Source organism: Macaca thibetana, chromosome 11, assembly GCF_024542745.1.
Source record: "Macaca thibetana thibetana isolate TM-01 chromosome 11, ASM2454274v1, whole genome shotgun sequence".
Taxonomy (NCBI): domain Eukaryota; kingdom Metazoa; phylum Chordata; class Mammalia; order Primates; family Cercopithecidae; genus Macaca; species Macaca thibetana.
This window is the reverse complement of record NC_065588.1, coordinates 54,056,414-54,080,667: the sequence shown is the minus strand read 5'-3', so window position 1 is coordinate 54,080,667 and position 24,254 is coordinate 54,056,414. Positions and strand designations below refer to the sequence as shown.

Genomic DNA, 24,254 nt, shown 5'->3' with positions numbered 1-24,254 from the left:
TGGAGTATGTATCATATGCCTTCTACCATCCTCCTGTCCTCTCCCTGCGTAAGACTCGAGCTGGGGAATCTATTCCCTAAATGTCTCTGGAGAGTCCTTGGGAAGGTGTGGGGGTGGAGACCCTCTCCTTTTTCATGTTGACCTTCAATTCAGAACTTCAGATCTGACTGACTGGCACAGAGCCTGACAGGGTTGGAGTAGGGAATGAGGGAGTAAGGAGCAGAGAGGTAACTGTAAGGGATTCTTTTATTTTAATTTTTTTTAGAGACAGGCCCTCTGTCTGTTGACTAGGCTGGAGTGCAGTGGCACAGTCATAACTCACTGCAGCCTTGACCTCCCAGGCTCCTGTAATCCACCTCAGCCTCTCAAGTAGCTGGGACTATAGGCACGCGCCACCATGCCTGGCTAATTTTTGTATTTTTTGTAGAGACAGAGTTTCACTGTGTTGCCCAGGCTGGTCTCAGACTCCTGAGCTCAAGCAGTCTGCCCACCTCAGCCTCCCAAAGTGTTGGAATTATAGTGATGAACTGCCGTGCCCAGCCTAATTTTTAAACTTCTTTTGTAGAGACAGAGTCTTGCTGTGTTGCTCAAGCTTGTCTCAACCTCCTGGCCTCATGCCATCCTCCCGCCTCAGCCTCCCAAAGTGCGGGGATTATAGGCATGAGCCACCATGCCTGGCTCTGTGGAGGATTCTGATGCTGAAAGTAGAAAGGGGCTGCTAACCAGAAAGCCCCCCAGAGGAGACCGAGTCAGCTGGGGAATTAGAACATCCACATCCATGTAGCTCCTCTAACAGCCCAGAGACAATCTTAGAACTTAACTAATGTACAAAAAGTTTCTTCATTTCTGCTTCTCAAGCCCCAAATTTCCATGTCTGGCAGAAGTGGGCTTGTACACCCAAGAGGCCCCCTTATCCTCAAGAAAGAAAAATGGAGGTTCTAGGAGCCATTTTAGCCCATTAACCCACCTGCCATCTGCCTAGTATATGTTAGGTACAGGAGGAGGGGGAGATGTGGCTAGTGCAGGAAAATAATGCAGAGAAGAGACAACCCACTGAGCGAAGAATGTGGGGACAGTTACAGCTGTGCCTCCCCTGCTTCCCTTCCCGGAGGAGCTGAAAGATGGGGAATTCCTGAGGATGGGCCTAAAGGGGCTGGGCTCCCTGGTGGAAGTGGTGGGAATATCAGAGACTGACTAGTGTAGCTTGGTCACTTAGTCCGTACTAAAAAGCCTTATAACCTTTCCTAGGATGAGACTTTTAGGCTCCTAGACTAGGGCACTCTCCCAGGAGGAAAATCTTAGGCCCTCCCTCCCATGAGGGTCATTGCAACACGAGACCCACGGGAGTCGTGAAGTCAGCCCCAGCCCCGCCTACTGTTCCTGGGTGCTAATCCCCAGCACAGACCACTCAGGAGGAGGGATTGGCTGAGGAGCTTGGAGAGGGGGCGTCATCACCTCACCCAAAGGTTAAATAGGGGTTCAGACTAGGTGCTCAGGAGAAGCGCTTTCTATCGCGGGCACCCGGAACCAGACCATGACCCAGACCCTCAAGTATGCCTCCAGGGTGTTCCATCGCATCCGCTGGGCTCCCGAGTTGGGCGCCTCCCTAGGCTACCGAGAGTACGACTCAGCACGCCGGAGCTTGGCAGACATCCCAGGCCCCTCTACGCCCAGCTTTCTGGCTGAACTTTTCTGCAAGGGGGGGCTGTCGAGGCTACACGAGCTGCAGGTAGGAAGGGACGCCTTTCCCGAGACTGAGTGCTGGGGAAACTGGCTTTGACAGCGTCAAAAAGGACTGACTAGCGCAGAGCAAATGTGGGAGAGCCAGAGAGAATGGATACCCATGAATTAAGGAAAAGGCGAGTTGAGGCTGGGGACGGTGTGGCTCGACCGCATAGAGTCCGTCCCGACTCTTAGCAGAGGGCGCTGGGAAAGCACTTTCTCGCTGTCCTGAGGTGTGGAGATCCTGCAGATACAGTGCAAGTGCGCGGGAGGCGGGAGCACGCGGTACCCTCCGCCTGCGTAGGGCTTAAAGCTACATGGGCTTGTTTTCATTTACTGAGAACTCGTCCTGAGATGGACAATCTAGACATGGAACTTTTAGAGATTTCTCCTCGACCAAGGTGATCAGAGAGGTCCTGAATGTCTGCCTTGCGCAAAGTTCCTGTTTTGCCCATCGCACTCAAACTTTCTAGGGATGGGAAGTGAGAGGAGGAGTTTGCAGTATCAAAGGCATGCAATAGCTAGCTGGGCACCCTAGAAGGAGCAGAAGCTCTCTCTTCCCAAGCCCAGTCAACACCCTTGGCGTGGGCACAGGTCAAGCTGAAAGTCCCCGCCCAGGTATCCAAGTGTCCGCTGCGCCCCCTCCCCCAGGTGCAGGGAGCCGCGCGCTTCGGGCCGGTGTGGCTAGCCAGCTTCGGGACAGTGCGCACCGTGTACGTGGCTGCTCCTGCACTCGTCGAGGAGCTGCTGCGACAGGAGGGACCCCGGCCCGAGCGCTGCAGCTTCTCGCCCTGGACTGAGCACCGCCGCCGCCGCCAGCGGGCTTGCGGACTTCTCACTGCGTGAGTCTTCTCTGCCCCCAGAAAGCCAAACACCCTGCAGCGGCCCTCTCCTGCTGCGGGTCCCGAAACTATCGGATTTAGGGGCATGGTGGGAGGTTGGCTGTCCTACTCTATCTTTGGTCATCTTGGGGTTCCCATCCCAGTCTACTTCACCCACACTCGGGTTGAGCCCCAACCTCACTCCCCGCCTACCTCATCATTTGAGACCAGAATCCTGGGAACTGGGGGAGCCAGAGGAATTGGGTTAGGGTACCAGCATCTGGATGGAATGAATGTAAGGTTCTGTGATTCAAGTTACCCGGGAACCCCAGCCCCTGCGGCCAGGAAATGAGTAAAGAGGAAGGGGGTTGGAAGACAAGCGCAGGCCGGTGTAGGTTTCTGTACCCCAAGGGGGCAGACGCAATCCCTTTCCTGGCCACCGCAGCCGAATGCGCTTCTTCACTACAACCAGTCCCGTCGAGCCGTCCCCACCTCCCCGATGCGCACTCTCTCCTCAACCCTGCAGGGAAGGCGAAGAATGGCAAAGGCTCCGCAGTCTCCTGGCCCCACTCCTCCTCCGGCCTCAAGCGGCCGCCCGCTACGCCAAAACTCTGGACAACGTAGTCCGCGACCTTGTGCGGCGTCTGAGGTGCCAGCGCGGACGTGGCACGGGGCCGCCTGCCCTGGTTCGGGATGTAGCGGGGGAATTTTACAAGTTCGGACTGGAAGGTGAGCCCCAGGACAGAGCTGGGCAGGCGTCGGTGGGGGGCGCCCTACCGGAGCCTCCCTGAGCCCTGACGGCGCCCCCTCCCGACAAGGCATCGCCGCGGTTCTGCTTGGCTCACGCTTGGGCTGCCTGGAGGCTCAAGTGCCGCCTGACACGGAGACCTTCATCCGCGCGGTGGGCTCGGTGTTTGTGTCCACGCTGTTGACCATGGCGATGCCCCACTGGCTGCGCCGCCTCGTGCCTGGGCCCTGGGGCCGCCTCTGCCAAGACTGGGACCAGATGTTTGCATTTGGTAAGGCACAGGACGAGGTGGGAATGGGGGAATGTAAAGCTGTCGAGGGGTAGCGAGGTATTCACGTGCCTTCTACCTACGCAGCTCAGAGGCACGTGGAGCGGCGAGAGGCCGAGGCAGCCATGAGGAACCGAGGACAGCCCGATGAGGACCTGGAATCTGGGGCGCACCTGACCCACTTTCTGTTCCAGGAAGAGTTGCCTGCCCAGTCCATCCTGGGGAATGTGACAGAGTTGCTACTGGCGGGAGTGGACACGGTTAGGTTCTCCCTCCGTGCTGTGAGCCTGTTCCAGGGCTTAGCCTCCCCAGACTCCGGGACCATTTTTCTGTTGCAGGGGATCCGTTATGGCCACGTAGACCAGCTTGGCTTAACACCCAGACTGTTCCGTAATCTGCACCCTCTGCTGGGTTCCCACACCCAACACCTCTCTTGCTTTCACGTTTCTCAGGTGTCCAACACGCTCTCCTGGGCTCTGTATGAGCTCTCCCGGCACCCTGAAGTCCAGACAGCACTCCACTCCGAGATCACAGCTGCCCTGGGCCCTGGCTCCAGTGCCCACCCCCCAGCCACTGTTCTGTCCCAGCTGCCCCTGCTGAAGGCAGTGGTCAAGGAAGTGCTAAGGTGAGGGGAAAGGAGAGGAGGAACAAGAGGAAATGCCAAGGAAGGCTGCGGAAGCAAATAGTGGATGGAAGCAGGGAGACAGCAGAGAAAAATGGCACTCTACTACTGGTCAAAAAGGGTTTGGAAGTTGGAAACAATGCGAAGAAGGCTGCAGCCCCTAGCCTCACCTTGCTGTCTCCATTTTGTGCTTTGCAACCTAGACTGTACCCTGTGGTACCTGGAAATTCTCGTGTCCCAGACAAAGACATTCATGTGGGTGATTATATTATCCCCAAAAATGTGAGTAGAGCCTATGCACCCTTTCTACTGAGCCATTCCTCACTATCTTAGGCCCCAGCCCTGTTCTCAAGCACTCTCCTAAAAGCCCTTCAAACACTCCCCTTGACCCCTCTCTAGGATATGCCTTTCTGGGATATAATGGGACAGTGGAGAGATCCTTCCAAAAGTAGCCCCAGAAAACTTCCCCATCACCCACCAGGACCTGCCTTTGTCCCTGTCTGAATATCCTATTCATGCCTGCCCCCATTCTGAGCACAAACTGACAAGTTTGTTTTTCTTCCCACCAGACGCTGGTCACTCTGTGTCACTATGCCACTTCAAGGGACCCTGCCCAGTTCCCAGAGCCAAATTCTTTTCATCCAGCTCGCTGGCTGGGGGAGGGTCCCACCCCCCACCCATTTGCATCTCTTCCCTTTGGCTTTGGCAAGCGCAGCTGCATGGGGAGACGCCTGGCAGAGCTTGAATTGCAAATGGCTTTGGCCCAGGTAAGTGCTCTAGATTTTATACCTTCCCCAGGCTGGAGAGACCCTAACCCTCTAAAGTTGTGAGATCTTTCCCCTGACAAGCATAGGAAATCATGTAAGACCCGGTAGAATGAATATTCTAAAATATGATAAGCCCATTATAGGCCCGGAGTGTAAGTGAGGGTATTCAAACTATTTTTTCCCTTCCACAATCCCTCACCCTTATTAACCAAGAAGTCCCCTACTGGCCACAGGTGCCACCCAATCATTGACCATTCTAACACTAATAATGCATGCCCTTTACCAATCAATCCCCCCACTATAGATATCTTTCACAGTAGTGCTCACCTTCTTCCCTTTCCAGATCCTGATACATTTTGAGGTGCAGCCTGAGCCAGGTGCGGCCCCAATCAGACCCATGACCCGGACTGTCCTGGTACCTGAGAGGAGCATCAACCTACAGTTTTTGGACAGATAGTCCTGTGGAAAGAGGCTGTCATCATCACCCTTTCGTTCATCATAGGGATAATATTTTTTGTAGGCACAAGACCAAGAGATACATCTGCCCCTAAGGCCTATCTGACCAAACTGGATAGAATGACCATAGTGAAGTGTGAGGCAGCCCTGACCAATGTGTGAAGTATGCACTTGGCCTGACTCAGTAGGCCAAGTGAGAAAACCATTGTCTCTCTCCGTGCTCGGCCCTTCTGATCATGTATGCATCCCCCAAGGATGAAATCAGATTTTAACTAATAATGCTGGATGGCCTGAGGAAAGATTCACCCGCCGCTGTTTTTGGGCTTTCATAGTGTTCATTGATGCTGCTGGCTAAGCATTTATCAAAGCATAAGCTCAGTAACTGTGCATCTGCTCTGTACCTGGTTGGTCCTTCCTCATTGCATGTAAGCTCTTTGAGAGGAAGGATGAAGCCTTATTTGTTTTTTATATCCCCTGCCAGGGCCCATCTCTGACTGGGTGACACCATACACATTCTTAGATTGAATCTGAACCATGTGGTGGAAGGGATAAGCAGCTTAGTAGGCTCTGTCTACCCACTTCCTTCTTTGTCTCACCCATAGGAAGGTGCATCTGCCCTAGCCTGGTTTACAATTTCTTACAACTCTCCTTTGCTCTCTGGCCACTATTAAGTGGGTTTGCCCCATCACTTAGTTCTCAGGCAGAGACATCTTTGGGTTTGTCCCTGCCCAGACCTCTGGCTTCTTTTTTATATTGAAAAGTTTTAAATATTCATAAATTTTAGAATAAAAAGTCAAGGCCGGGCGCGGTGGCTCAAGCCCGTAATCCCAGCACTTTGGGAGGCTGAGGTGGGCGGATCACAAGGTCAGGAGATCAAGACCATCCTGGCTAACACGGTGAAACCCCATCTCTACTAAAAAATACAAAAAACTAGCTGGGCGAGGTGGCAGGCGCCTGTAGTCCCAGCTACTCCGGAGGCTGAGGCAGGAGAATGGCATAAACCCGGGAGGCGGAGCTTGCAGTGAGCTGAGATCCAGCCACTGCACTCCAGCCTGGGTGATAGAGGGAGACTCCATCTCAAAAAAAAAAAAAAAAAAAAAAGAATAAAAAATCAAATATTCCATTCTTGACTTTGACTTATTTCTCTCATATTACCACTTCCTATAAGACCTGGAGGTAAGACCCTAACCCTCCCATCTCCCACCTTGGTTTCTCAGGTCCTGGGGGTGACCCCCATAACAATGGGAGGTCTGGATGCCTAGAAGAGTAGTTTGTAACACAAACCCAGACATGTTTCTGTCTGTAGTGGGAACGGCCAAGTCTAGTCTGGCTTCCTGTAAGAGATTAAGGGGTGGGGGGTGAAAAGTAACTGCAGGGGCTAAGCTGTAAAATCGGCCGGGAGCTAGGGATTTGCAGAGATTGCTGACTTTGGTAAGCAAAGTGCTTTTGGACTGCCAGGATTGAAGGAAGTCCTAGATTGGTCACTGCCCTCTCTGGAATAGTTCTTCCAAGATAATTTCCTTCAGAGGAAGGGATACAAGCAGAGAAGTGGAATCAGATCGACAGAATGAAAGCTGAGTGTGGGGGTGGCCAGAAGCCCTGGTGCAGTGGGCAGAGGGAGCCTGTTTCCCTGAGTCAGCATTCTCTGGCCCCCCAGAGGCTGGGCACAGCTCTCCTCTTGTGATGTATACAGATTAACTCATCTTCCATCCAAATAAATCTCTCAGCACACTGCACAGTTCCTTCTGCATCCCAGATTACCCTCCCATGTCAAGACTTGCCCCACTTCCCCTACCCTCACCCTATTCCAATTAGCTGGGTGTAAATGGAGATTTCACTTCACACTTCTTCCTCCTCCACACCTTGGTCTCCTGGCCTAGACATGGCTCCCTGACCACAGAAACTCCATTTAGCCACCAGGCCTTCTGCGGGGGCATATAATTATGCAAGATCTACAGAGGGGCAGGGAGGACCCAAAGGCTCGTACAAAGATCAAGGTTTCTGTGCAATTTTCTGACCTTCTCAACTCCTTCCCTACTGTATACTCAGTCTCCACCCCATCCCTCTATCACTGAACTCAATTTGAACGTAAATGACCAAATTTTTAACAGATTTGAGCTTTGAGGGAGATAAAGCCCAGCTTGTGGTCAGACCCTTTCCCCTGGAATCAGTGATGAGAATTCTGCCCACTCGTACTCTCTATTTTCCAGTGGGCAAGTAGGAATGCCCACTTGAGGAGGGCAGTAGTTCCCATGACCCCTTTCCTGGACAATGATCTTTTTAAGTTGGAAAAAGGGAAGAAGAGGAGACCATACTGATTGCTGGCCCCAACCCCCATACCAATACTTCCATTAGTGCTGAAGGAGAGGGGAAAGTGTCCCACTTCGCCTCATTTTAGGACCCAGAGTGTAAATGGATACAGTGTGTTTGTGTGTGAATATGTCTATTTTCTTTGGTATGTCTAACCTTCCCTGCAGATCCATCACAGAGGACAGCTCAGGCTTGGCACAGGAAGCTCCACATGTGTCCTATATGCCTGAGCCCTACCTGCCAGTATAGATAATAGTAGTCACTCTGATTTGCAATCCCCCATTTGGTCCCCACTAGCTCTTCTGTGAATGGCAAATCAGGAAAGTCTGGCCTTTCTGTCTCCCAACTTGGGGGGTATAGAGGGTTCTCTCTCTGGGGAAACAGTTTCCTACTGAGCAGACGGAGGACTCAGTCTCAGCTCCCTATCCACTCTACTCCTTCAGAAATTGGAAGTTATATACTTCCACACTTTGAAATTACTTGAACCCCAGTCCAGCTTTAGTTCCTAGATCCCTAGGTTAGTCTGGATGCCAGCACCATGGACAGCGACAAAGACCCCTTTTGGGAGAGGCAAGGGGATCAAGGTTTCCTGGACAAGTATATGTGTGGGCCTTTACAAGAGAATCATTTTCTCCAAAACATCCCCAGGGAGGAAGGAGGCAGAGCAGAACCTTCCCTGAGAGAAGGATCAATAATAAGAAAGGCCTCCAGATCTAACTTTAGCTGTGAATGAAGGAATTATTTAATTGCTGATGAATGGTTTACTTAAAAAAAACAGCATCATTCATATAATACACAACCTCAAAGTCACAGAAGAAAGTGCCCAGCCTTCAGGCTGACCCACATTTTAACCAGTCTTTCCCAAATCTTTTCTCTATAAACAACAGTCCTCTATGCTGCTGCCTCCAAACATAATGCCATCCATTAATACCACTAGCTGGGCACACCGGGATCAAACCTGTGACCCTAAACTGCCATAGAAATAGCTTAAACTGGGGTTGGAGACTCATAACTGAGGGGGGGTTCCCTCCATCTCACTCCAAATGAGTCCAAATTCACTCCACACTGCTTTTCTGGGTGAGCACAGTACTTGAGAAGGGCTAAAAGAACCCAGATGATCTCCAGAACAAGGCGGATGGCTCCAGCCTTCCCCAGCCCATAGGCCCAAATATTTAGTCAGAGGAGTTCTCATTCTTACAAATAATCACCATGCTTCACATTTGCAATGTCTATTTTCCCTCATATTTCCATACCTATTATGTCACTCAACATAAAATTCCAAGATTCTGTGCAACTTCAGATGAAAAACACATTTTAGAATTTGTTATACCAGCTACTATTTGAAATAAATGAACCATCAACTAGTCTAGAAATCTCTTTATGTCATTGCTGATTTTCTTTGCAACGACATCCAACCTGTCCCTCATTTATCCTTATTCCAACCCTATGAGGTAGACAGGAAAACCATAGCTAAGAGATTTTTTTCTAAATCATATAACTCATAGGTGGCAGGTTCAGATCTACCCCTTAGATACCTCTGAGCGCTGCCACCTAGCAGCCAACATGAATTATTCACCAGCAAGTGGGAGTCACACCTACAACTCGGAACCCACTGCTGCATTTGGGATTTGCAACCTGTGCAGAGAAACCTCCCCACACCTCCCAACCCTCCAGAAAAGCCCCAGATGAGAAAGGAGTCTCCACGTGCATATAAATGATTCTTTATGCCCTTCCCCCATGCAATGGGGGATGGAGCAGGGGGAAGTCCCCCGCCCTCATGCAGGGAACGGGAGGTCAATGTATACTAGTCTTATTGCCAGATGCCCTGTGGCCATGGGGTAGGGAATAGGGGTCTACAGCCCCTTTCTTCTGGCATTGGTCCCCCTTCACCAAGTCGCCATGGTGGAGCTGGGGGGCTGGAGGCCCTAGGAGCTGAGGTAAAGACGGTTCTCTCCAGGGAAGGAAAGCTGCTCTCCCCGCCTGCCCACCGGCCATCTCTGGATGAGTGTGAGAAGCTGCCAGTGGGTACTGAAATGTCATCCAGGTGTCTCTACCCAGTGGGCAGTGAGGCCAGACAATGTCTCCAGCTTGAGGCTGCCCACAGAGATCCCAGGTGATGGGGGCAGCATGCCCCAAACACCTTGTCGAGCTGGTACCTCCAGCAGTCATGAGAGCTCTTCTCTGACTGATGCATTGACTCAAGATCCCTGCTCCTGGAGTCCAGTTCAGACTGTAGTGACCCTCATGACAACCTCTCGGCCAGAATGGGAGCTGGAACGGGTATCTGGTGGCCGCAGCTGCCCAAGGAGGTGCAAGATTGTATAACCGCAGCGCTGAGGCAAGAGCGTCCGCATGCGCTGGGCAGCTGGGGGGCGGCTGGTGGCCCCAGAGGTGGGGCCCGTCCGTGAGGTCCTGGGGCCCGGCTTCCCTGCCGTCCCTCCCCCTGCATCTCCTCCTATGTCCTTGGTCTTGTCATAATTTAGGACCTTCCACTGCTGGTTCACTGCCTGCCAGCGCTTGAAGATGCGGTAGACAGAGGAGCCTTCATGGATGATGAGGCCTGAGCAATAGGGATAAGAAATCCAGGGTTAACTGTGGCCTAGATACTTAACTGTGGCCAGAGGTACTTAAGCAAGCATTTCTTCAGAGTGAGAAGATACAGTTGCAAAGGGCCCTGGAGAAGCAGGGAAGTGGGTTGAGGGGGCACCAGGATAGCCCTAAAGGCCCCCAGTGGCAGAAAATAAGGCCATGAAACTGAGGGGATGGGCAGGGGAGTCAGGTGTGTAAGAGGAAGATACAGAGCAGGTAAAGGAGAGAGGTGCCCTCACCTATGCAGACGACATCCATGAAGCCATACATGCCGTAGCAGATCTGAAAGAGCAGATCCTGTCGTTGCCACTTGGCTGAAGGGCTGAGTGAGGACCAGATGAGCCAGGAGATGCTGGCAACCAGGAAGAGCGAGCCCAGGACTATGGCAGCAATCTGGACCTTCTCGATGACCGTCAGGGAGATGGCCTGCCACTGTGTGGGAGAAAGGGCTCCAAAGAGTCCCAGAAAGGGATGGAGGGCCAGGTGATGGGTGGCCCTGAAAAGCAGGGTGCTCCAGTAACCTTCCCTAAAACCTTCAGGCAGGATCAACATCTGTCTTCTCTGTGCCTTCATTAAATCTAGAACGTGGCACTTGTCTGACACCATTTGTCTGTCTTATTTTAAAAAGGCAGGATTGGGCAAGTGCTCTGAAACCAAAACATCTAGATTTGAATCCCAAATCTTGACTCCATCACTTACTGGCTAAGTAACCTTGGGTAAGTTTTCAAATCTTTGTGCATCAGTATCCTCATTTGTAAGAGGGGATAATAACAGTATCTAACTAATAAGATTATTGTGAAGATTAAAAGAGTTAATACACACCAAAACTTGACACAGAAAACACTACACGTTTGCTATCATCATCAACATCATGTTTTCTTTTCTTTTTCTTTTTTTTTTCCTTCGAGACGGAGTCTTGCTCTGTTGCCCAGGCTGGAGTGCAGTGGCTGTTATCTCGGCTCACTGCAACCTCTGCCTCCCGGGCTCAAGGATTCTCCTGCCTCAGCCTCACGAGCAGCTGGGATTACAGGCAAGCGCCACCACGCCCCGCTAATTTTTGTATTCTTAGTAGAGACGGGGTTTCACCATGTTGGCCAGGCTGGTCTCAAACTCTTGACCTTGTGATCCGCCCGCCTCGGCCTCCCAAAGTGCTGGGATTACAGGCATGAGCCACCGCGCCCGGCATTTTTTCTGTTTTCTTTTTCTTTTCTGTGTCTGTGTGTGTGTGTCGGGTGGGGAGTGGTGGTTATTCCAGTGCCTAGAACAGTGCCTGGAATATAAGTGGCACCCTGTAAATGTTTTTGTGAATAAATTAAGGGAGGAAGGATATACAGACACACAGGCGACTGCAGTAATTGGTGGGGAAGGGTGGCTTTGGGAAAAGAGTAAATGAAATAGGCCTCCTGGAAGGTTCCTCATTCCAATAGCTAAAAAGTCCCCGCCCAGTCTCTGAGTCCTCTCCTTGCACCTCACCTGCAGTGGGTTCTTGGTGCTGATCGCCAGGACCTGGTACTTGAAGTAGCAGAGCTCACAGCTCCAGGAGCCCCTCTCGCTGATCCAGCGGATGAGGCAGGGCTGGTGCGTGCAGCGCACTGAGCCGTCGCAGCGGCAGGGGCTCAAGAGCTCCCCCTGGAGGAAGAGTGAGGAGGGACCCTGTCAGCCATCACCACCCCGACCCCACTCGGCCGCGCTCCCAGACAGGGAAACCTCTTCAGGTCACTTGCCCACGTTAAAAAACTCAGGCCTTTCACCCAAGACAGGGCAAGAGGCTAAGTAAGGCTGCAACAGAAAATAAGTTTCCCTTGGAGATCAAGGGAAACTTCCCATACCAAAGAGATGAGGGATGGAAAGGGATGGGGGGATTAGAGGGGAGAAGGACTGGATCTTCTCTTTTCCTAGAATTTGGAATGGGTGGTCTTTAAGACTTCTCAAAGGAAAGGCTTCCTCTTAGGATCTGGAGGGAGGAGAGGGTTAGAGCTTCTGAGCCATGTTTTCCTTCCCCCACCCCATCACTGTAAAGTTACTTCACAGATCTGGTGCAAACTAGGATGGGTTACGGTCCTCGGTTTCCACGTATTAAAAGGGAGAAATTCCGGAGGTGGGAGTGAAGGGTGTTTCCCTTTAATCAAGGAATCAATTCTCACTACAGAGACACCCTCCTAGCACTATTCTGGGACAACTTTGCCCATAAAATTTTAACAAAGAATACTCTTTAGAATGAGATAGAAAGTTGCAGGATGGGAAGTGAAAAAAAGTACCCCATAGGGAGAAATACTGAGCTAAGCAAGGGCGCTGGCTGGGCCCCTCCCTTCTAGGTGGGCACAGAAGCACTCTTTTCTGCCCACCTGCAAGAGAACAGGTCCCCTCAGCTTACGGAGACCCTGGGGCGAGGCAAATAGGAAAGAACAGCAGTCCCTGTTAATGGGTGAGATGGATTTTGTGCTCTCCGGGGAGAAAGCCCCACCCCTTCCTGGGGACCCTTGACCCTCCAACACAAACAAGCGCTCCAGGAGTCCCCTGCCAGCCCCTCGGCCTCACCCCATTCCCACTCCGCCTCACCCCATTCCCACTCCGGGTCCTGGGGCCCGCCCAGCCTCCTTAGGCACCGCCTCTGCTCGCAGTCTCCGCTGACACCCCAGGTGCGCGCCCCCACCACTCCGCGCCCGGCCAGGTGCCCAGGCCTGACCTGCTCCGGGCCCTGGAAGCAGATCCGGCACTGAGGGGTTCGGAGTCCGCTGTCCAGGCTGCTGCTGAGCGACAGGGCGTCCAGTGCGCCCGGGGGCGGCAGCGGCGGCGCGGGCGGCGGCAGGGGTCCGGCCCGCGGCTCCTTGTCGCCGGCCAGGCCCCGAGCCCGCGGCTCCGACCCGTAGTACTCCTCCTCGTCGCCGTCGCCGTCCCGGGTGGAGCAGCCAGCGAAGGGCGCCCAGCCGCAGCCGCCTCCCCCGCCCCCCCGGGGCTGCGGCTCGGCCCGGGGCCGCCCCCCGCCTGTCAGAACCAGCAGCTTCAGCTCGTTCAGAAACATGCGGAGCCGAGACTTGAGCATCGTCCGGGCGCTGGGGCGGGGGGCGGCGTGCAAGGGGGGCTCGCTGGCGGCGGGGGGAGGGGAGAGGACAAGGCCGGGAAGGGGGCGCGCGCTGGAGAGCCGAGCCGGGCCGGGGTCTTCCGGGCCTGCGACCGCCGTTCACTGCTGCCACAGCCGGGACTCCGGTGCTTACGGGGCCGAGCGGGCTGGCGGCCCGGGGGCGGCGGGGTGGGCGGCCATGGCCAGGGCAGGAGGCGGGGAGGGGGGCTCAGGGTGCCGCACCCCGCGGGTCTGGGTCCGGAGCGGGCCGGGCCCCGGGGGTTACGCGCCCGGGTCCTCCTGCGGCGGGGCCGCCCCCCATCGCCGTCCTCCCGGTCCCAGTCCCCCTCCGGCTCCGGGATCAGGCTTGGCTCGGCCCGTGCGCTCGGCGGTGGCAAATGGCGGCTCCTTCCGGCGGCGGCGGCGGCGGAGACCCCCCCGGAGCGGCGGGCGGGCGGGGCGGGCGGGGCGGGCGCCGGGGAGCGGGTGAAGGATGGAGGGAGGGGCGGGGCGGGGAGGGGGAGAGCAGAAGGGGCCGCGGCTGCGCATCCCCGCCCTGCCCCGCACGAGCAGGTGTCCCCAGGGGCGGGGGCAAGTGTGAGAGCCCGAAGAGGGTGGAGGAAGGGGAGTGGCCAAGGAAGGGGAGTGTGCACACGAATAGACTAGGTGTGTGTCTGGGAGTGGGAGATGAACGGGTGAGCATGGAAGGTGAGTGGTCAAAGGACGCAGGTGTACCGGGGAGGGAGAGGCTTGTGCAAAATGGGAATGTGCAAAGAAAGAGCTGTTAAAGCGTCGGAGGTGTGAAGGAGGTACATGGGCAAGGGAGGGACTCAAGCAATATACACTTTACCCAAAGGGCTGAAAAGTGTGCTCGATGGGGACTGGGAAAGAGCGGTGTGTAAGGAATGGAGTCGCGTTGTCTGAGAAACAGAAGCCTGTGATTGTAATGTGTGAAGGAGGTGAGTGAGCAGGGGAGGTAGAAGTGCTAAAGGGATGGGAGTGTCTTTCCTGGTACTCTCCTGCCCTCACCTCCACTACATTGAAGTGAACAACGCACACACTTACCCTTTGCTCTTATGGAGCCTTCACTCTGAGAAAAAGCTCTACCCTCATCACATTTTTTTCTGCCTTACACTTACATTCTCCCTCTCCTTCCCTTTGCAAAGCTGAGGGAAAAGGGATTCCAGGGGAGCTCATTGGGTCAAACGCACTGGGAAAAAAATTAATTAGTGAAAGAGTAATTAACAGAAGAAGGGAGGGGACAGAGCCTGGGACAGACTGCCAAATTAAGGTTCCTCAATAGAAAGTGATGGAGAGACAGTAATGTTCCCATGAAGTATTCAAATGTTTTGGATGGACTAATGAATGAATCAGAAAAAGAGGCTGGGACCCAAGCAGACAGAGAAGACGGCTTCTGTTGTAAAGAGAGTAAGGGTGCGAAGGGCTTATGTGGAAGGTGAGGCTGAAGTGGGGAATGCTGGTGTGGGAAGGGAGTTTGAAAAACTTAGACACTTATCTTCGCCTCCAAAAGGCTTACAAAGCACCCACCCCTAGCAAGGTAGCCAATAAAACATTCACCTCTTGAGCCCCTTAGTCAGTTCAGTCCTTGAGATTTTTCTTACTAGTGTTTCAGCTGCCCTTGCTAGGAGGGGCCCAGGACTACAAGTATCAGGATGGAAAGAGGGGGCATCTGTATTAACATGTATTCCATTTTGCTCTAAATCACGGTTTATATTCATCTTCTAGTTTGAACTCTTATATTCTCAGCCAGATGGTTAAGGAAAACAAGTTAGAGTGGAAGGAGTGGCAAATAGGGTAATAAAATGGCTTTAGATTTTACACAAATTCTCACAAATGAGACACTAACCGCTTTCCTCCTTTACTCCCATACCCTCAAAGGGCTAGGACATGAAGACCTTGGAGCCAATAAAACAAAGAAAGTAGGAGAAATCTACCTACGTCTACCTCGGTGTCTGTGGGCAGAGGCCATTTGGGAAAAAGTGTGTTCTGGACACCGCTAAGTGCTAAGAAAGAGGCACTAGGGAAAAAGAGGGAAGCACAATGACTCCCAATGAGCAGTCACAAGGTTTACAGAAGGAGACATGTCATTTTCATTCATTGTGGTGGTCTGGAGGGTGCAGGGGGTGTGGTGGTAACTTTCTTGCACATGTACACTCCTTACATGTATAAGATTACATGTAATCTTATATATTACATGTAATAAATAATATATACATACATATATACATAGAAGTATATATACACATATATAAATATCACATAATCATAGAACCGTCCTACTGGGGAAAAAAAAAAACTTAAAGGTCAAGTATTCCTGTCTCCTGCTCATTAATAACTTCTCTGCCAGATGGCCTCAGGTCTTTGCATTAACACTCCCAGGGAGATTTGGAAGTTGAGAAAAGAGGGGGCATTACCTTGTCACTGAACCTGTTGGATTACTGTATTAATCTGCCTTCTGTCCGTCCTTTAATCGTAGTTTTGCCCTCAAATGGGCATTGTTTACTCCCTATTTTAGAAGACCCCATTGTTGGCTACATCTTTCTAGATAGTCGTACCACTACTTTAAAGGGCCAGTGACAGACACCAGAAACAAAATAAAAACCCACATACACACTGGAAGCAAGCACTCAGTAAAATGTTGTAGAATTAATGAATGAATCAATGACACAAATGAGAGTATGTTTTATCATGGTAGAGCGAAAAGGTGACAGCATCACCTCTGGTACCCCAACTCCCATTCCCTCCCCAATGTAGACAGGCTGAAAGACCGGTAGTGAGACTGGAGTTCAGCCTTCAGACCGGTAGTGAGACAATCCTTCAGCCGGGAGTTGGGCTCTGGGTGGCCTAGGTTGCCATGGCACCGCCTCGGGCTCCACCCTCTCTTGTCCCCTCACCGCGCCCCCCCGCGGCGGGGGTTGTGGCAGCCAGTCACGTGCCCGCCGCGTAACCACACCTCTGCTCCTCAGAGCAATGTCAAGCGGTCACGTGTGATAGCAACAGATCACGTGGCTACCATCGCCCCTCCGCCCCCTTACACTCTTCGCCCTCCTCCCCGTCAAAGCGGCTCCTGGCCACCCCTCCGCGCATGGGTGGCAGTCACGTGCCCAGAACGTCCGGCGTTCGCCCCGCCCTCCCAGTTTCCGCGCGCCTCTTTGGCAGCTGGTCACATGGTGAGGGTGGGGGTGAGGGGGCCTCTCTAGCTTGCGGCCTGTGTCTATGGTCGGGCCCTCTGCGTCCAGCTGCCCCGGACCGAGCTTGGGTGTATGGGGCCGTAGGAACCAGCTCCGGGGCCCCGATAACGGGCCGCCCCCGCAGCACCCCGGCCTGGCGTGAGGTAAGTGCAGTCCCTTCCCGGGAATGAGAACCAGTGCCCGCCCCCCTCACAGTTTTCCACGCGTTCGTTTCTCGAGCTGGTTATGGAGGGGTCGCTCAAGGGCGGGAAGTGGGGCCTTTGTGGTCATGGGAAAGTATAATTTTAGGGACTGAGGTGTAGGATCTTTGATGCAAGGCATGTGTCATGTGTGATCTTTGTGCAGGGCGCGATTGTCCCAAAGGAAAATGCGTTTTTTATTGCAGGGCCTCACGTGGCTGGAGGGGTTGGAATTGAGTCATTGTGTTATCTCTGGGGCCGGCCCCAAGGAAGACTGCGAGCGGGGGATGGGATGCTAGTGTTGCTCTTTGTGCTTTTTTTTGGGAGTCCTTTTGTTGCTGCAGGCTCATACCATCCTAATTCTGTAAGGGACTTTTGGTGATAGGAGTCTGTGATTGTAGGGTCGCCCTTGATCTGAGAATGGCTACCTCTCGATATGAGCCAGTGGCTGAAATTGGTGTCGGTGCCTATGGGACAGTGTACAAGGCCCGTGATCCCCACAGTGGCCACTTTGTGGCCCTCAAGAGTGTGAGAGTCCCCAATGGAGGAGGAGCTGGAGGAGGCCTTCCCATCAGCACAGTTCGGGAGGTGGCCTTACTGAGGCGACTGGAGGCTTTTGAACATCCCAATGTAGTCCGGTGAGAAGGTGGTGACGAGGGGAGTGGGGAGTAAAGGGAAAAGACAGCCTATAGGTGGGGTGTGGTGATCTGTAGAGAAGTGGGGACCCTGAGGAAATAATGAGAGGCCACGTTGGGTTAAAGGGGATTGAAAAGTGAGCATTTACTCTGGCCAGGCTGATGGACGTCTGTGCCACATCCCGAACTGACCGGGAGATCAAGGTAACCCTGGTGTTTGAGCATGTAGACCAAGACCTAAGGACGTATCTGGACAAAGCACCCCCACCAGGCTTGCCAGCCGAGACCATCAAGGTGAGTGGGGTTGGTAGGCATTGAGAGGTGGATTGGGACCTTTGTAGTAAAACCTCCTGGGATTTCAGGTATGGTGCCTAGTTTCCAGTGCATCTGTACCTCCCCCTTCTAAACTAGGATTTGATGCGCCAGTTTCTAAGAGGCCTAGATTTCCTTCATGCAAATTGCATCGTTCACCGAGATCTGAAGCCAGAGAACATTCTGGTGACAAGTGGTGGAACAGTCAAGCTGGCTGACTTTGGCCTGGCCAGAATCTACAGCTACCAGATGGCACTTACACCTGTGGTCAGTAGAAAGATGGTACCAAAATGGGTTCTGGTTGGGAGTAGGAGAGTGATTGCCTGTAGCAATTGAGAAGTCATGTGCTTCATGTGTTCAGTCAAGCAAGTTGTGTTTTGTGGTAACCCATGGAGTCCCCATCCATTCTTCCTATTCTCTTTAGGTTGTTACACTCTGGTACCGAGCTCCGGAAGTTCTTCTGCAGTCCACATATGCAACACCTGTGGACATGTGGAGTGTTGGCTGTATCTTTGCAGAGATGTTTCGTCGAAAGTATGGGACCCACATACCCTGGACCACCTTGAATTCCCCAAATTGCTTGTTCATAAACCACGTCCACACCCTGCCCATTCTTTCTTTTTCTTTTTCTTTTTTTTTTTTTTTTTTTTTTTGAGACCAGGGCTTGCTTTGTTGCTCAGGCTGGATTGCAATGGCATGATCACAGCTCACTGCAGTGTCAACCTCCTGGGCTCAAGTGATCCTCCCATCTCAGCCTCCCAAGTAGCTGACACTCCATGCCCAGCTAGTTTTTTAATATTTCTGTAGAGAGGGGGGGGGTCTCAGTATATTGCCCAGGCTGGTCTTGAACTCTTGTACTCAAGCAGTCCTCCCACTGCTACCTCCCAAAGTGCTGGGATTACAAGCGTGAACTACTGGACCTGGCCCCATTCTTTTACTTGCATACTACTGACTACTTTGCCCATAGCAGAAAGCTCTGAAATGTTCTAGAATTAGGAACTTCATATCCCTTTATTCTCTTTTATTTATTTATTTATTTTTGCAATAAGGTTTCACTCTGTCACCCAGGCTGGAGTGCAATGGCCCAATTACAGCTCACTGTAGCCTCTATCTCCTGGGCTCAAGCAATTCTCCCGTCTCAGCCTCCTGAGTAGCAGAAACTATAGGTGCATGCCACCATGACTGGCTTTTTTTTTTTTTTTGAGACGGAGTCTCGCCTTGTCGCCAGGCTGGAGTGCAGTGGTGCGATCTCAGCTCACTGCAACCTCCGCCTCCCAGGTTCAAGTGATTCTCCTGACTCAGCCTCCCAAGTAGCTGGGACTACAGGTGCGTGCCACCACGTCCAGCTAATTTTTGTATTTTTAGTAGAGACGGGGTTTCACCATGTTGGCCAGAATGGTCTCAATCTCTTGACCTCATGATCCGCCTGCCTCAGCCTCCTAACGTGCTGGGATTACAGGCGTGAGCCACTGTGCCCAGCAATTTTTTTTTTTTTTTTTTTTTTTTTTTTTTTTTTAAGAGACAAGGTCTTGCTTGCCCAGGCTGATCTGGAACTCCTGGGCTCAAGCAGTCCTCTCACCTCAGCATCCCAAAGTGCTGGAATTATCGACCTTTATCCCCTGTGCTTTCTATTTTGGGCCACTAAGCAGTAACCATTCAACTAAGATATCTTTGAAAATGACTGCTACCTTATGTCCCTTCTCACCTTAGGCCTCTCTTCTGTGGAAACTCTGAAGCTGACCAGTTGGGCAAAATCTTTGAGTAAGTGACCAACGTGGGAGAAAAAGATTTTCTATTCTCAGTCCTCTTTCTGCTAAGCCCAGGATGGCAACTGGCTCTGCCCATGGGGATGGGAACTGGAGGACCCTCCTGACCAGAGTTCTCCTGTCCCCCACAGCCTGATTGGGCTGCCTCCAGAGGATGACTGGCCTCGAGATGTATCCCTGCCCCGTGGAGCCTTTCCCCCCAGAGGGCCCCGCCCAGTGCAGTCGGTGGTACCTGAGATGGAGGAGTCGGGAGCACAGCTGCTGCTGGTACTGGAGATGGCTGTGGGCACAGGGAGAGACTGGGGAAAGAAATAGAGCAGTGTGCAGGGCCCTGGCCACTGTGGTTAATGAAACTTGGTTGGTAGATGGGCTGTAGTTTTTATTATAGCTGCAGATGGCCACCCACAGAGAGGGATGTGGAAGAGAACCCATCCTGGCTAGGCGTGGTGGCTCACGCCTGTAATCCCAGCACTTTGGGAGGCCAAGGTGGGCAGATCACCTGAAGTCAGAAGTTGGGAGACCAGCCTGGCCAACGTGTTGAAACCTTGTCTCTACTAAAAATGCAAAAATAAGCCGGGCGTGGTGGTGCACGCCTGTAATCCCAGCTACTTGGGAGGCTGAGGCAGGAGAATCACTTGAACTCAGGAGGCAGAGGTTGCAGTGAGCTGAGATCATACCATTGCACTCCAGGCTGGGCATCAGAGCGAGACTCTGTCTCAAAAAAAAAAAAAAAAAAAGAAGAGAACTCATCCCAGGTATTGTCATGGGTGGGTAGAAATCTCTCTCAGTTTTCTTCATGGTTTTCTGACCTTTGCCTCTCCCCTCAGGAAATGCTGACTTTTAACCCACACAAGCGAATCTCTGCCTTTCGAGCTCTGCAGCACTCTTATCTACATAAGGATGAAGGTAATCCGGAGTGAGCAATGGAGTGGCTGCCATGGAAGGAAGAAAAGCTGCCATTTCCCTTCTGGACACTGAGAGGGCAATCTTTGCCTTTATCTCTGAGGCTGTGGAGGCTCCTCCTCCATCTTTCTACAGAGATTACTTTGCTGCCTTAACATTTCCCTCCTACCTCTCCTTTTGAGGCTTCTCCTTCTCCTGGCCCACTATTTCTCTACACTAAGGGGTATGTTCCCACTTGTCCCTCTCCCTACCTTTATATTTGGGGTCCTTTTTTATACAGGAAAAACAAAACAAAGAAATAATGGTCTTTTTTTTTTTTTTTAATGTTTCTTCCTCTGTTTGGCTTTGCCATTGTGCGATTTGGAATAACCACTTGGAAGAAGGGACTTTCCTGCAAAACCTCAAAGACTGGTTAAGTTACAGGGCCTAGCAAGTCAGTGGAGCCCCTTGACTGACAAAGCTTAGAAAGGAACAGAAATTGCTTCTTTGAATATGGATTTTAGGGCGGGGCACGGTGGCTCACACCTATAATCTCAACACTTTGGGAGGCCAACGCGGGTGGATCACCTGAGGTCAGGAGTTCGAGACCAGCCTGACTAACATGGTGAAACCCTGTCTCTACTAAAAATACAAAATTAGCCGGGCGTGGTGGCGCACACCTGTAATCCCAGTTACTTGGGAGATTAAGGCAGGAGAATCGCTTGAACCCGGGAGGCAGAGGTTGCAGTGAGCTGAGATCATGCCATTGCACTCCAGCCTGGGCAACAGAGCAAGACTCAATGTCAAAAAATATATATATATATATATAGATTTTTAAATGGCTTTTTTATATTCACTGAACTTTCTCAAACTGGGTCCTGCTTATTACAGGAAAGAGCTCTTGGTGGTTTTCTCCTTGGCTCTGTCCCTGATTTACCCTTAGAGCCACACCCCAGAGTATGTTGAGGTGATCCAGCATATGGACGGAGGAGGGGAAACAGCTAAGAATGACTCCAGCCCATCCTATGTACCCTCAGAAGTTTCCCATATCCTTTTGGAGAGAGAGGGAGAAAGTTTTTCCTTTTATTCCTTATAGTCTGGCTCCCACTAAAATATGTCAAGCCATAAAGTCTTGCTATTCCATCAATTTTAGAGGATTTGACAAGGGGCCTTTCCTTTTTCTCAAACCAAAATGGTTACAGACCCTAGATATTCCCTAAGGGAGGAAGAGAAAGCTTAGAGCAGAAGAGAAGTCAGAAGGATCCAAAGTCTCATAGAAAGGCACTGGGGTTGGCTCTAGGATCCTTCTGATTCCGAAATCTCATTGCTAGCCAAACACCAAGGATCTGTAGGAACAAAGGGAGAGAGAAGCATCAATCAATTCTCAGTCTCAAGTTGAAAAGGATGTGCATGAGGAAACTGGAGAATGTACCTCTGTAAAGCTAAAGAAGAGTCCAACACCCCCTAGGATTTTCAGGGCTTCATCTGAATGCTTAAGAAACTTTTCTCCACACATCTGGCATGTGGGGCTCTGGCTCTTGCAGATCTGAGGATAAAACGTGTGTGTGAAGAATGCAAAGTTGCTAATGTAAAGTTGCTAGTCACCAATACCTATGCCGAATGTCTCTAGAAACTTTCCTATTATCTGACCAGCGTCCTACAAACTAAAATCCGACTTGGCTAATTCCCCAGCCTCTTTATCCACCCCCACCCCCCACCAATACACAGCCCCAATACAAGAGGGCTTCTCGAGAAACAATGACATTCGAACTAAATTTGCCAACTTGGGCATTGTCCTTACCCAGTTTCCTACCTCCCCTGGCTGCTGCACCACCCCCAACACACTCACTGCAGTGCAGAAATCATAATCTTGTTGGTACAGGGTTGTGAGGTTGAATAAGCCACAACAATCAAAACTTCTTTCCAGTTCATCCCGAGTCTTGTTGCTCATGACCCACCAAGAAGCATTGATGACATCTGTCTGGAGGATATGGGCAGAGAGAAATTAAGTCTCCCTACATCCCAGTATCAGTTCAAGTGCCTCAATTTCCCTAGTCCAGCAAAAGAAGTCAACCAGAAGCATAACGGTGTGCCACAATTATAGACACAATACATATCTACCTTTTCAGGTTCTCTAGATCATCCTCATGAAAAATTAACCAGACATTCCAGAGGAAGCAAATAGCCCAAGGGGCCAGAAGCAGTGCACCTAAGGATGATCTTTGGGTAGCTGGGGCCAGACTAAGGAAGCAGTTTTGAGGTTAAGAGGAAAATTTTAAAAAGCAAGTAAGTACTTGAAAGGGTACTGTCTTACCTGTTTGCTTCGGTTAATAGCCAGACATGAGCAAGAGATTACAAATTGGAAGATGAAGACCAAACCAAGGATGATCATGTACTGAGAGGAAAGGTTATGGAAAAAAGTCCTAGATTCCTTTATGTTCCATCTATAACTGGTCTCATCTGTTCATAGAACTTATACCACCATGTCAAATTGAAAGCAATAAAATCAGCTTTTGTTTCGTAGATTATGGGACAGGGCAGGGCAAGGAGACATGTCCAAAATCCCTGAGGTCCCCTACCCTTTTAACATCTTCCATAGATGACAGCCCTCCCAAGAGCCCAGTTGCCCCCATCACTTCAGGTCAGGATACAAAGAACAGCAGGACTTGGTGGTGGTTGACAGCACCCACCAGTCCAGCCACTGCGATAAGGAGAAGGAAGACTCCCACAGCAATGACTCCGCCAATGATGTGGATGCTGGACACCAGACCCAGGCCCTTGCCCCAAGCAGCCACTCCAATGAGCAACAAGCTCACCAGCTACAAAGAAAGAGCAGGATACATCTCAAAAATTCTAGCATGAGCACGGCCCAAGGCCATTACAAGAGGACTTGGGGGCGGGGATGGGGAAGGAATAATAAAATGGTGTGTGAATGGGAGGGAGGGGGGTGGGCGGGGCGGGGGTGGTGCTATCGCCACCAGGAGCATCCCTGGGCATTCCCAAAGGTTAGAATGGCTGGGATGGGGTATAGGGGGTGGCAGGGATAGTACTATAAATACAAAAGCTGAACCCTCAGGATCATCCTATCACTTCTACTTTGGGAGAAACTGAGGTTCAAAGGAGGGAGGGATGGAACTTATGCCCACGGCCTTAAGTTCATTCCCCCACCCCCAGACAAACCCCTTCATCAACCGGTAGTCTTCCCTCTCCCACGGACGTCCCCAGGAATTCCCTCTTCGCCGGAAGTTCCTGGGAATCTTCCCGGAACCCCTATACACCCCTTTCCCCACCGGAAGTACCCTGGAGATTCTCCCCACGGGGCCTTTCCGCCCGAAAGCTTCCCCCACCTCCAAAACCTCACCATGTAGACCACGTTGAGAGCGCAAAGCGCATTCTTGGAGCAGGCAAAGCCGCCGCAAACCATCTCCCCAGCTCTGGGGACCCAAGTGGTCCCAAGGACTTGGGGGGAGGGTATTGGGGACCGTCTTCCAGGACCCCGACAGCTTCTGTCTCTTTAAATCGAGGCCAGCCAAACCCAATTCTCTGCGCCTGCACCGTCCCTCCCCTGCCTCTGGATTGGCGAAATGCGTGGCTAATCCTGGACGTCCAAGGCCTGCATGCCAATCAGCCCGCATTACGTCACTGACCCGCCTTCTGTCCTCCTCCTCTTGTTTTTTCATTGGGCGAAACTGAAAACTAGGGGCAGGGCTTCTAGAGATTCTCTCAGGGACAACAGTCTAAACTCCAAAAGCTTGAGTTGAAAGCTGAGCTTTCTGTGGTCGGAGTTAGGAGAGGGCTAATTCGAGGGAGACGGCTCTGGAGGAATTTAGGTGAAGGGGACACGGCGGGAGGGGCAGGTGGGGGGCCGCTCCGAGAGCTGGGCAGAAAGGGCTCCACCGGTAGA

General features: G+C 51.9%; 4 protein-coding genes across 6 annotated transcripts in view; 2 read left to right on the top strand and 2 right to left on the bottom strand.

The window, feature by feature from the left end:
- Positions 1-63: 63 nt before the first annotated feature.
- On the top strand, positions 64-5,699 carry LOC126930378 (25-hydroxyvitamin D-1 alpha hydroxylase, mitochondrial). Of its 2 annotated transcripts, XM_050747303.1 has the most exons (9): positions 64-1,729; positions 2,374-2,564; positions 3,070-3,272; positions 3,362-3,562; positions 3,647-3,819; positions 4,012-4,184; positions 4,385-4,463; positions 4,751-4,948; positions 5,292-5,699. In XM_050747303.1, the coding sequence occupies exons 1-9, from the start codon at positions 1,535-1,537 to the stop codon at positions 5,403-5,405; spliced, it is 1,527 nt and encodes a 508-aa protein (XP_050603260.1). In that variant the 5' UTR covers positions 64-1,534; the 3' UTR covers positions 5,406-5,699. The 2 variants fall into 2 exon arrangements, with proteins under 2 accessions (XP_050603260.1, XP_050603259.1); XM_050747302.1 differs by having other exon boundaries at positions 3,647-4,184.
- Positions 5,700-9,419: 3,720 nt separating this feature from the next.
- Positions 9,420-13,771, bottom strand: MARCHF9 (membrane associated ring-CH-type finger 9). The gene is made up of 4 exons (XM_050747350.1): positions 12,990-13,771; positions 11,777-11,932; positions 10,543-10,735; positions 9,420-10,274 (listed from the first exon to the last, which is right to left on the bottom strand). The coding sequence occupies exons 1-4, from the start codon at positions 13,344-13,346 to the stop codon at positions 9,940-9,942; spliced, it is 1,041 nt and encodes a 346-aa protein (XP_050603307.1). The 5' UTR covers positions 13,347-13,771; the 3' UTR covers positions 9,420-9,939.
- Positions 13,772-15,695: 1,924 nt separating this feature from the next.
- Positions 15,696-20,670, top strand: CDK4 (cyclin dependent kinase 4). Its single transcript, XM_050747355.1, has 8 exons — positions 15,696-16,719; positions 17,157-17,393; positions 17,549-17,684; positions 17,802-17,969; positions 18,127-18,236; positions 19,413-19,463; positions 19,600-19,735; positions 20,296-20,670. The coding sequence occupies exons 2-8, from the start codon at positions 17,176-17,178 to the stop codon at positions 20,386-20,388; spliced, it is 912 nt and encodes a 303-aa protein (XP_050603312.1). The 5' UTR covers positions 15,696-16,719; positions 17,157-17,175; the 3' UTR covers positions 20,389-20,670.
- Positions 20,671-24,254, bottom strand: part of TSPAN31 (tetraspanin 31) — a 10,189-nt gene continuing 6,605 nt past the window's right edge. The window contains exons 1-6 of one of the 2 annotated variants that reach the window (XM_050747361.1): positions 23,712-24,043; positions 23,002-23,169; positions 22,665-22,745; positions 22,200-22,331; positions 21,783-21,896; positions 20,671-21,696 (exon numbers count right to left, since the gene is read on the bottom strand). In XM_050747361.1, the coding sequence (XP_050603318.1) occupies positions 21,622-21,696; positions 21,783-21,896; positions 22,200-22,331; positions 22,665-22,745; positions 23,002-23,169; positions 23,712-23,774 (633 nt within the window). In that variant the 5' untranslated portion in view covers positions 23,775-24,043 and the 3' untranslated portion in view covers positions 20,671-21,621. Of the gene's footprint in view, positions 21,697-21,782; positions 21,897-22,199; positions 22,332-22,664; positions 22,746-23,001; positions 23,170-23,711; positions 24,044-24,254 lie in introns of those variants that run through there. The other variant, XM_050747362.1, reaches the window with a different exon arrangement.

Coding starts and splice junctions, on each gene's coding strand:
- LOC126930378 (XM_050747302.1), top strand. CDS start 1,535: ATGACCCAGACCCTCAAGTATGCCTCCAGGGTGTTCCATCGCATCCGC. Junction 1,730..2,373: donor CGAGGCTACACGAGCTGCAG/GTAGGAAGGGAC, acceptor CCCCTCCCCCAG/GTGCAGGGAGCCGCGCGCTT. Junction 3,563..3,646: donor GGACCAGATGTTTGCATTTG/GTAAGGCACAGG, acceptor CTACCTACGCAG/CTCAGAGGCACGTGGAGCGG.
- MARCHF9 (XM_050747350.1), bottom strand. CDS start 13,346: ATGCTCAAGTCTCGGCTCCGCATGTTTCTGAACGAGCTGAAGCTGCTG. Junction 10,736..11,776: donor GCACCAAGAACCCACTGCAG/GTGAGGTGCAAG, acceptor TCTCCCACACAG/TGGCAGGCCATCTCCCTGAC. Junction 10,275..10,542: donor CATGGATGTCGTCTGCATAG/GTGAGGGCACCT, acceptor CCTATTGCTCAG/GCCTCATCATCCATGAAGGC.
- CDK4 (XM_050747355.1), top strand. CDS start 17,176: ATGGCTACCTCTCGATATGAGCCAGTGGCTGAAATTGGTGTCGGTGCC. Junction 17,685..17,801: donor TGCCAGCCGAGACCATCAAG/GTGAGTGGGGTT, acceptor CTTCTAAACTAG/GATTTGATGCGCCAGTTTCT. Junction 17,970..18,126: donor AGATGGCACTTACACCTGTG/GTCAGTAGAAAG, acceptor TATTCTCTTTAG/GTTGTTACACTCTGGTACCG.